General features: G+C 33.8%; 1 protein-coding gene across 4 annotated transcripts in view; it reads right to left on the bottom strand.

Annotated features, from left to right (window-relative positions):
* The window catches only part of LOC136029935 (hemicentin-1-like), a 173523-nt gene extending 164799 nt beyond the window's left edge, over positions 1–8724 (bottom strand). For 3 of the 4 annotated variants that reach the window (XM_065708472.1, XM_065708469.1, XM_065708470.1), the window contains exons 1-2: positions 8611–8680; positions 3237–3330 (exon numbers count right to left, since the gene is read on the bottom strand). In XM_065708472.1, coding sequence (XP_065564544.1) covers positions 3237–3330; positions 8611–8613 — 97 coding nt within the window. In that variant the 5' untranslated portion in view covers positions 8614–8680. Of the gene's footprint in view, positions 1–3236; positions 3331–8610 lie in introns of all 4 variants that reach the window. The other variant, XM_065708473.1, reaches the window with a different exon arrangement.
* Between the last annotated feature and the right edge of the window lie 3413 nt (positions 8725–12137).

Genomic DNA, 12137 nt, shown 5'->3' with positions numbered 1-12137 from the left:
AAACTTCTACAGTAGGGTTCTCTGATACGCTGAATCTGATGGTGTCATTTTCGTTAAGATCCTACGACTTTTAGGGGGTGTTTCCCCCTATTTTCCTAAATAAGGCAAATTTTCTCAGGCTCGTAACTTTTGTAGGGTAAGACTAAACTTGATGGAACTTATATGTTTAAAATCAGCATTAAAATGCGATTCTTTTGATGTAGCTATTCGTTACCGCGAAACAGTTCGTTACCACGAACTGTTTGATATATATCGGATCTAAGTTGTTTTGTGTAAAGGCTAGAACACCTTCAAAACTAAGCTACAGCTTCTAAAAAGGCATTTGGTTCAAGATATTTTGAACTTATTTCTGCTAAACTTTTGCCCAGGAATTTTACTTGGGCGTACACTACGGTCGTTTTAAGAAACAGTTCGTGTTAACGAACTGCATGTAAGGAGCGAATTGGCTCAATAGTAACCAAAACTCTAAAAAACGGAAATATGATATTAATAGATACATTGAGAAAATCAGCTTATTATGTTAATTCCAAATACGTAAAAGTCATCAAGCTTAGTGTTACCCCTCAAAAGTTACGAGCCTCAGAAAATTTGTCTGATTTTCAAAGTAGGGAGGACACATCCCCTAAAATTCAAGGAATCTTAATGAAAACCAAACTATCAGACCTACATAAAAAAAAATTACTTTTTGCCAGAAAATCACGGAAGCGTGTCTAATTATTTATATTATTTTTTTATTCGTAGGGGTAATCGTAACTGAATAATACTCCTATAAGACCGGGAAAGGGTGTATTCAAACCGCCATTAAACGTTCTAGTGTCATTTTAAAATGACCAAAAACACTGGAGGGCAACTAGTCCCTCTTCCATACCCCCTTTTCCCCTAAGTTGTCTGATCAAAATTTTGAGATAGACATTTTGTTAAGCATAATTAGAAAATTCAATAGCTATGTCTTTTGAGTTAACATGACGCCCAATCTCTGTGGGGAGAGGCCTGTACTTTATGAGATTTCCCCATTGCTTATGTACAGTATTTGTCATTGGGAAGTATACAGACATTTCTCAGGGGGTGAGGAGATTTTGTGCATGACGTGGGTTTCAATAGGGAGAATTTTCAGGGAAGAGGGAAATTTCTAGGGTTTTGAACTCTCAAAGGGAAATTTTACACTGACGGGAATTGACAGAATTCCAATTCGAAATTCTTTTTATTTGTCTTAATTGTTTGCCAACTCAATTTTGCATGTGGAGATGTTCTGGGGACATTATTCGGTGGATTTTTTTCAGCGTGTTGGATTGGGAAAAATTTTCCGCACAAGGGGAGATTTCTGGAGTGGTTGGGAAAACAATCAGAAATTAAACTATTTTTCAAATGAAAGTATGCTAAGGAGAACTTTTCTGGCTGAATTGTCCTCAAGAAATTTTACGAGGGGGGATTTACAGCAAGGAGTAAATATTATAGGGGGGTGTATATTAAGTGGGGGAAAGTTTTCACGGATTAGTTTCTCGTGAGGGTGAGAAGAGTTTTTCGTGCTAAGTGAGCCAGATTTACCAGTATTATCTGAAAAACGATCAAAAATTAAAAAAAAAATTTTTGCTGAGAGTAAAGAACAACATTAAAAACTCAAAACGATTAGCAATTATACCATATATGAAGAGTTTGCTCCCCTCATCAAGACCTTACTCGTCATGGTAAAATGTGACTGTGTGTCCCAATTATTTAAGAATTATTCCTGAAACAAGAGAGCTGTTTAATTAGAATTGGAAAGATTTTTTTAAAGTACTAAAAATTTTAGCGTGAAGAGCAAGGTGTTGAGGAGGACGGCAATCCCTTCATATACGGAATAATTTCTGGTTGTTTCCAGTTTTGATCTTGCTTCGTATTTTCGGTTAACCAAAACTTCTTTTTAATTCATTTGTTACAAAATACCATCAAAACCGGCATAGCTACAAATGCATTTTTTCTCATTAAGAATCGAATTCCAGGCATTCAAACCGCCATTAAACGTTCTAGTGCCATTTTAAAATGACCAAAAATTTTGTTGTCCGACCAAAATTTTGAGATGGTCATTTTGTTCAGCATAATTGGAAAATTCAATAGCTATGTCTCGATTTTATAGTCTTCCTTTCGATAGCTTAAGATCTTGTTTTTAATGATCTTGGTATTTAAAGAGACTTTAGTTTTATCAGTAGTGTATATTTTTAATTACGTTCTTATCGAATGTGTCAAAAATTAATTGGTCGAATTAATTGGCTGATCAAACTTTTAATAAAAGTAAGCTACTTAGTTTTCAGTAAGGCGCAAATGACACTCTAGCGTTCCGAAGGATTTTCAGAATGTCAAAGCTACTCTTATTTCTTGTAATTTATGTTCTTCTTAATGCCGTCTCACTTTTTTTTTTTTTTTTTTTTTTTTTTTTTTAAATCAAAGCTTCGCCTGACTGAGAACATTCACCCTGTCAACAGCGTTTTTTAAACTTGGATCATCTTTGAAAAGCTGCTTATGATTGGATATCAAGTATGATTGGACAGCCCTTGAAACATCAGAAGGCTATGATTGGTTGTGCAATCAAAATCAACGATGCTGGGTGAATGATGTTATCAAAGACGAGGCTAAATTCATAATAATTTTTGCTCGATCGAATTTCAAATCTTGCAAAATCTGACATATTCATTATTTATTCTATATATTCACTTCAACTTCTTGGGAATTTTTTTTTACAGATTTATAAGATATTCAACCTATAAAATTTTATAGATTGAATTTTATACAATAAATTCAATCCATAAAGCAAAATTCGTCCTAGAGCTGTATTAGAGTATCTAAAAGATAGGGTAGAGAATATTCAAAACTAATCCTCTCCTCCTACTAGACCTGCAAAAAAATTATAATCTCGGTGAGAACATCACTAGTTTGAATGTAAATACGGCAATAAAAATATACGAGGCTTATTTTTGTGCTGAGAAAGCAAATATTTTGATTTCTTTCAAACCCAGTTACAAAAGGGTCAATGCTCTGAGCACTCAAATTATCAGGTTAGGCTTATTTTGTGCTGAGAAAGGCTTATTTTTGAGGCTTATTTTTGTGCTGAGAAAGCACATATTTTGATTTCTTTCAAACCCAGTTACAAAATGGTCAATGCTCTGAGCACTCAAATTATCAAAGTTATTTTGAGTACAAATGAAGGTTTTCTTGTTGTTTCAAACAAATTGCAAATAAAAAGAACTGTGTTAGATACTCACGAGCAAAGGACTGTTTTTCGAAGATCCGAGCTTCTGAAAACATTGTGATAGTTAGTCCTATCATGATTGATGATATGATAAAGTAGCTTAGTTCCTGAAAAAAAAACATGAATAAACATAATTTTTAAACTAAAATTACTGCAAGTTCAAAAAGTATTCAAATAATTACTCGGTGAGAAGAAAACCTTTAAATTTTGAATATTAGGTTTTAAAAGTAATTATTCGCTGAGAAAAAAAATACTATTTTCCTACTTTAGTAATTAGATACTTCCTCTTCTTGACAGAAGTGGTTTTTCCCCCTCACCCAGGGTAATACTATTTTTTAATATATCTACTTCATTTGAACGAGCGACTGTGTATATATGTATGCATATATTTTTTTTTTGAAAACAGCTGAGCTGCTAACTTTTTCTTTTTTATTGGCAACCAGGATATTATATCCTAAAAACGATCTCTGTAGGCCGCTAGTTGATATTTTTCTTATATTTTTATAATTTTTATTTCCATTTTAAAAAAATATATTTTTATCTAATTATAATTCAAATAATTATAACAAATAAAGAAATAATTATATTAATAATTAAATAATTAATTAATAATACTTAAAAATAAATTATTTAATTAATAATAAATTTGTTTTGTTTATAAGTTCGTTAATTAATAGATTAATTAATAATAAGTTAATAATAATAACAAAATAATCATTTTAAATAACTAAAATAGATATATTAAATAATTAAAATAATTTTTGTTTTTATCTTATATTTTTATTATATTTTCGCATATATTTTTTTCTGAAAACAGCTGCGCTGTTTACTTTTTCTTTTTAATTGGCAACTGAGATATTATATCCTAAAAAACGATCTCTGTAGGCCACCAGTTTGAAAAAATTCGTTTAGAGCCTCAGATAGGAAAAAAAAACTCATGTGTGAAAATTACAATATCCTCCCCTCCCCTCCACCATATGGGTGATCCTTTTATTTTTAGCATCTAAGATGCTTTCAAAATTACAAAATATGACAATTAGCTCCGATAAGCTAAAGAATATTATAATAAATGACTCCGAGCAGTTGAATAAAATATGTAAAACGAAAACACCGGCGGATCAAGGGGGCCAGGGCCCTCCCCTAAAGAGTTTTCTGGCGCGCTCTTTCCCAGTGTTTTGTTTTTTCATTGTTTTTTAAGAATAAATATGTCAATTAGGTCAATTATTGGCACATTTGTCACATTACCCCCCAGATTTTGCTCATTGGCGCCCTTGTTACATTACACCCCCCCCCCGATATTTACTGCAAATCCATCCCTGACAAGAAACATAAAAACTCACATTAAATTGCAAACTAAACTGGTGGACATACAGTTCAAAGACAAAGCAAAATCACAATGGAATGAAGGAACGTGTTAGTTTATTGTGTGAGTCTGTGAAGGATAAACAGGAAGGAGAATTTCAATTCATGTCAGAAATGCTTAATTTAATTGAAATTGCCAATTGTTTATTCTAAAATGAAGAAATGGGTTATTTTTGTGTCTGAAAGATATACAGGAAGAAGGAAAATTATTTCGCGCCTGAATTTCTTAACCAGCTTGGATCAGAATGAAGTAATTTTAGCATCTGTGAATGGTACACAGGAAAGTACATACGAATTCATACCAGAATTTCTTAATTCAACTGAAATTGATGATTTACCACCATATAAATTGAAACTAAAGAATAAACCTATAATTAAGCTAATTTGTAATTTAGATTTTTCGGAGTATAGAGACAATGGAAAATTCCTGGCTTTACTGAATTATATATATAAGAACATGATAAAATAAAAAATATAACCACCAAGGAAAGAGTGGAAAAGAAGGTTTTGTTTTCAGTGTCTATGACCTCTTGCCAAATTACTCATAATTTGAATTGGAATCCAAACATGAATGAACCTGAACATCTAAAGCAAAAGGAGGGGAAACAGTTTGGGGTAATCGCGTACAAAAATGAAGCGTGACAATATCTGCGAATTAAATACATACAACAACAAGTATCACAACGAATCTCAAATGACAAAAAAAATGAGTAAAGAAATCTAGTGTTGGAAGATAAGTGTAAGGAATGATCACATCGAATCGCAAATGAAATCCGCAGTTAGAAGAGAAAACACCGGGAAAAATCACAAAAAAGTCTCAGGAGAAAACATATCCCATAAAATATGTGATTCTTTAATGAATTAACAGGAAAGAGGAATTGAATTCACGCCAGAAATTCTTAACTCAATTGAAATTGCTGATTTGACGCCTCATGACTGAACGTTCCCCGTACCGAGTGCCAAGCCCCGGGCTCCTGGTACTATTTCTTTAATTGCGACTAAGTTTTTTCCCTTCAAATCAACTTTCTTAAAATTAGAAGGAGAAATTCAATTATTGAAAATTTTCTGGCGATACTGGTTTGCCATCACCTCTGACCTGGTCTATGCAATAAAAGAAAACAAACGTGTCGTATAGCCTACGATATTTTTACGCACTAAATTTAAAAAAAAAGTTTTTCAACCGAAAGTACGGAAACAATTACCGTTGATTACAACGATCTGATTGGCTCAACCTCGTTGGCTCAACCAATTTATCCGTAAAAATCTTTAATTTTTCAAATCTAAGAAATTAGATTTGAAAAGAGACAAATTACAAAAAAAACTGCAAAGAGAAAACAGGTAAAATCCATTCTTACACCAGGGTGAATTGGCGAATAAAAATCTAAAACCGAACTGGTCAGCTATGAGAGAAGAAACAAAACGACAAAGAGAGAAAAATATCAAAATGAATTAAGAAAAAAACAACCGACATTATTTTTCCTTTTTTTAAAGTCTAAACATGAGCTTAAACAGAGTAAAAATAAAATTTGATTTCCAATAAATGTTTTGCTGGACTTTAAACAAGCCAAAACAATCCAATTTTCCGTTGAAATTGTTCCTTGCTATTTGAATTCCAACAGATTATTGAATGTAGGCCTACTAAGATTTATGTACTTTTCAGTACTAAAAATATAATTTTCAACGTAAATGGGTTATATTAATCAACATGGTTTGGACTTAAGCAGTAGATAGAAATGTCTTGAATATCATATTAAATTTGACTATGGAACCATTGAAAGTAACATGTTCAGTACAAAATCAATTCAGGTCCTGGAATTGTAACAGAAAAGGTGGATAGAAAATGATTTCTTGAGTTTAATTAAATAAAAAAACTGGGGGTGGGGGTTGGGAGCTACCCCCCAGTTTTTTCTGACATCGGAAAATTCTTCATTTTATTCTTTACACACCTATTAAGGTATTTTCCCCACCCCCTCAGATTATGAGGGCTAAAACTACTACTGTATCTAGCACGAATCTACAACTATTAAGGTACCTTTCCCCACCCCGTCAGATTATGAGGGCTAAAACTACTACTGTGTCTAGAATGAATCTACAACTATTAAGGTACCTTTCCCCACCCCGTCAGATTATGAGGGCTAAAACTACTACTGTGTCTAGAATGAATCTACAACTATTAAGGTACCTTTCCCCACCCCGTCAGATTATGAGGGCTAAAACTACTACTGTGTCTAGAATGAATCTACAACTATTAAGGTACCTTTCCCCACCCCGTCAGATTATGAGGGCTAAAACTACTACTGTGTCTAGAATGAATCTACAACTATTAAGGTACCTTTCCCCACCCCGTCAGATTATGAGGGCTAAAACTACTACTGTGTCTAGAATGAATCTACAACTATTAAGGTACCTTTCCCCACCCCGTCAGATTATGAGGGCTAAAACTACTACTGTGTCTAGAATGAATCTAAAACTATTAAGGTACCTTTCCCCACCCCGTCAGATTATGAGGGCTAAAACTACTACTGTGTCTAGAATGAATCTAAAACTATTAAGGTACCTTTCCCCACCCCGTCAGATTATGAGGGCTAAAACTACTACTGTGTCTAGAATGAATCTACAACTATTAAGGTATTTTCCCCACCCCCTCAGATTATGAGGGCTAAAACTATTACTGTATCTAGCACGAATCTACAACACTGACTTATTGAATTTTAAATGTTTGTTGAACCTGTAGAGCGAATGAATAAAAAAAACATGTTTTTTAACTGAAAGTAAGGAGCGACATTAAAACTTAAAACGAACAGAAATTATGCCGTATATGAAAAGGACAGTCCCCTCCTTAACTCCCGCTTTTTACCCTAAAGTTTGACTTTTTCTTGCAACTCTACTTTTTAAAAGAATAAAAACTTTAGTGTCAATCTTGAGGACAAATCAAACTGTTGAGAACTATCATGAAAGTAAGATTTAGATTGTTATGACCTGTTCTACAAATGAAGGATAATAGATCGTCATAAATCATGTTTTTAACAATCTAGCTTCAGACAAACAGCATGTAGGGTGTCTTGAAATTTGGTGGGAAGATTACTTAAGAAAACCTGTAATGAAATATTTCTGGAGATAGCCAATGACTATCCAGTAATTAGGGCGAGGGGTTGCTGTCAAACAAAAATTATTTTGAAAAATCAATAAAGTAGATGCTCTCTGAATATAATAAAGGGTCTTATTATTAAAGTATTTTGTTCGGAATAGGGAACAAAGTATGCTGTTACGAGTATGTTTTAATCTAGCATAGAAGGTAAGACCAACGCATTTGTATTGTCGAAACAAATGTTACATCGACCATATCCAGGCCGCCTTATTCAGTATTTTGTTCAGAAGAGGGTATAAATTATGCTGTAACCAACGTGTTTTAATCTAGCATAAAAGGTAAGACCAGCGTATTTGTATTGTCGTAAAAAATGTTACATTTGGCCGTATCCAGACCCTATCCAGGCCGCATTGTTAAAGTATTTGTTCAAAAGAAGGAATAAAGTATTCTGTAACCAACGTTTTTTAATCTAACATAAAGGGTAAGACCAACGCATTTGTATTGTCGAAAAAAATTTCATTTGGCCATATCCAGGCCGTATTATTAAAGTATTTTGTTCACAAGAGGGAATAAAGTATGATGTAACCAACGTGTTTTAATCTAGCATAAAAGGTAAAACCAACGCATTTTTATTGTCGAAAAAAATGTTACAACTGTTTGTGCATTTTCAGAGGGAAAATAGTGAATTTTATGACAAATCGAAACTTCTAGTTCTATTAAAAACCAAAAAATATCCAAGAATTAAGATCAGATCAATCGATCAATTATATTTCATTGAACATGTGCTACCAATACCCTAATGTTTCGTTTGCTGTCTTTTCATTGTTTCACCTCTCTTTGTTGTTTTTATTTTTTGTTTACTAATACCCTTATGACGAAAATTGCCGCATAAAACTTTAGATTTACCACAGGCCATCTCCCCCTAAGAGATAGTTACCATGAAATATTCTATCCAAGAAAAACAATAATCCACACATAATCCAGAATAAAATTTGGCTTTATTGGTAAGTCGTTCTGAACTCCTTTTGTTATAATCATTTCACAGCTAGTTTCAAACTGAGGAAGAAGTGAATTCGGGAACCTTTATTATACCTTTTTTATAACTTGGCGCAGCAGAGACCTCGAATAAGAGGTATCTTGAGATTCTAGGATATGAGCATTGAAGGACTCGACGAGAGGAACTATTTTCGACGATTTTCTTCTCGAAAATGTCCTTATATATTTATGTGGTTTAAAATTAAAATCTAACCATGGATTATTGTCGGATTTGTTGTCTTTACTTGATCTCTTGTCCAGAAGTGAATTCAAAAACAAGCCTTTCCAAGCAACAGCAAAGACTGATATTAAAACTTAAAAACAGACACCCTATCATATTGGACGGGGATATCCCCTCTCTTCGCTTGTTTTTTTCAATTTGCTCAGTCTGATTTCACAAATTGACAGTTGGATTTGTAAAATATTTATTGTAAAAATGAAAACTATTGGGGAGGTGTTCCCTACACGTTCCTTTTTTTAAATTGATTTATTAGTTTAGGATGCTATTAAGAATGTTTATGTCGGTAATCACTACCCATTGGCAAAAATTTAATATTTTTCCTTGGTGTAGTGATTTATATTTTAATAGCTTATATATTTTTTTATTATGTTAAATAAAGTCAAAGTCAAAAGTCTTTATATAGTCACACGGGTCAATAGAAATAAATGTACGTTAACTATGTCAGATGTACATTCAACATACAATAGGATGAGCTGGGCAACGTCAAATTCCCTAGCGTGGTTTTCTTGATTATCCTTCAGATATTTCTTAGCTCCACCTATCCAAAAATACAAGAAAAGAGTATTAGTGGAAAAAAACTTTGAATAATTAGGCGTACATATACACTTTTTATACTAAACACTCACTATTTTAATCTTCCACTCAAGTATGAGGTTAAAATCAAAGATAAACACAGATCATCTATGGAGTATGGCTTTTTATCGACAACAATAACTATCGTGTGGCTTGGGCCTAAAACCCTTAGTTGTATGTGCTCAAATCTAACAAAAAAAGTCTACTGACAAAAGTTTGTATCTGCACCATTCACTAATGAAAAAAAAATCATTTGTAGTTTTCTATTTTATTTGAATTTTAAAGTCCATTTTGTTTTGCTTCTCCAAAAAAATATGAGAAATTCAGGTATGACCTTTTGAATAAGCAACAACCATAAAAGACCAGAAAAGGCGAGAAAATGACACCCTAATCATGACAAACAACCATGACAATAAACAGAAGTAAATGAACCGAAATTATTTCTTATGTGAGGGAGCTCTCCCCTCCTCAATACTCGTTCTTCACGCTAAAGATTTACAGTCCTGTAAAATAGCTTCTTATTCTAATTAAACGGCCTTTTTTCAGGAGCGGTTCTTATTGAAGTGGGACAAAAAGTCAACCTTTATCGTAAAGAGAGAGGTATCGATGGCGGGACAGTTCTCCTTATATGCTGAATAATTTCTGTTCATTTTGAGTTTGAATGTTACGCCTTACTGTCAGTTGATACTTTTTCAGTTTAATTTCGGATCGTTTCCAAATACTGCGCTGAAATTCACCTCCCCCCTCCCATCACGTCCATGTCCCCTTCCTTGGAAATAGTGTGCTTCTATCTGAAGGATGTATGCATTGCTTCTTTTTCGGAAGACAGTGCACTAACAGTATTTGTAAAATCACTTGATGATTTAATAGCAAAAGCAAACAATGCTCTCAAAAGACTAGAGATGTTGGCGAATTAAGTGTACCAAGCGTGAATGTTAAGAAGTCTTTTTTACTGACATTCTGTAGAGAGGTGATTGTTGAAGAAACTGTTAACGTCTTTCACGGAAATCCTGTTTTAAAAGGAAATTCACAGCGGTACCTTAGTTTCCATATTCATTCTAATCTTTCGTGGAAACATAATAGTGACATTATGGTCAAAGGTTGCAAGTTAAGTTAAAACTATCAGAAGACTGAAGCCAATTCATTGTGCGTGTTTTTTCTTTTTTTTTCGAGGGATGAATGTATGGAAACATTTGTGTCAGAGGATCAGGAGAGTGCTCATTTGAGCAAAAATTAAAATGTCAAGCGCCATTTTAAACAACCAAACAGATTGAGGGGGGGGCAACTAGCCCCTTTCCCACATCCCTTTTCCCTCAAAGACATCTTAATAACATTCTGAGATAACTATTTGCTTTGCAATAGAAAGATCCAATAAATATGCAGGGGGGAGTTCTGGTTTGAAAAGTCACTTTTGAAAACTAAAATGGCACTAGAACTTTCGATTTCCAATCTAATGAACCCCTTTCGAAGTTTATGCAGCCAGTCCTTCCATATGAAGCGTCTCTGAAAAAAAGTAATAATGCATTGAAGCCTTGTGGCACTTTACTATAAGCAATGCTTGACCGTTTCCAACAAATCTGGTTTGTTTCGTTCATATTTTGCTCAGAAAATGCGATGAATTGTTTGATTCCATTTTTTTCCCTTGATTAAAAATGGTTGTTAATTCAAAGGCAGCGCAATAGCGCTGCCTAAGCAAAGAAGAATGTTGGCACGCTTTACTATTTATTTATTAATTTTTGGTTTATTTTAGACCATGGTACATCGTATAGAGGGAGCTTTCATGGAAAATTAGAAAAGAGCTTACCCGATTTAAATTTAAAAGGGCTACTGCCCTTTTTAACGGTAGAAAAAATTGGAAGGCAACCAACCCCCTCCCATGCCGATCATTTCCCCGAACGTATCCAGTAAAAATTTAGGATAGCCGTTTTGTTCAACGCATTTGAAAATTCAAGAAAAAATGTCTTTGAGGTTGTAAGTTATGCCCTGGGGACATATAAGGATTTTATAGAAAGAGTGGTCATACACAATTCAGAGGGGTCTCACTGGATAGACAATAAGAAGTTTTAATGCCTTTTAGAATCAAAGTGATCAGAGGGCAGTAACCCCCTCCACACGTCGTGTTTTCCTCAAATGCATCAAATAAAAATTCGATACAGCCGTTTTAGTCAAAATAGTCCAAAGATCATATGACAAGGCCTTTGGAGTTGTTACACACCACCAAAACCTGGGGGCAAGGGTTGTATGTTGTGGCCTGGGGTATTTAAATTCTTTATGGAAAGGATGGTTTTTAAAAAATTTAGAGGTGGCTCATTTGCTTGAAAATTGGAAGCTCTAGTTCCGTTCTAAGAGTCAAAAGTGATGAAGGTCATCACCTCACCTCCCTTCACCTCTAGATATCCCTCTTTGATAAAACGCCCTGATTTAAATTGTGAGATATCTGTTTTAAAACAAAATAGTCCAAAGAACATATAATAATGCCTCCAGATTTAACAAAGCTCACCCAGAGCCCTACGGAAAGGGCTCTGAGTTATGTCCTGGGGAGTATATAAGGTTTTTATGGAATGGGTTGCCGTATTAACTTCAGATAGGGCTCATTTGATTTTAAATTGGAAGTT

The sequence above is a fragment of the Artemia franciscana genome, chromosome 8 (assembly GCF_032884065.1).
Source record: "Artemia franciscana chromosome 8, ASM3288406v1, whole genome shotgun sequence".
NCBI classification, from domain to species: domain Eukaryota; kingdom Metazoa; phylum Arthropoda; class Branchiopoda; order Anostraca; family Artemiidae; genus Artemia; species Artemia franciscana.
The sequence above is the reverse complement of the archived record's forward strand: the minus strand, read 5'-3'. Positions and strand labels throughout refer to the sequence as shown.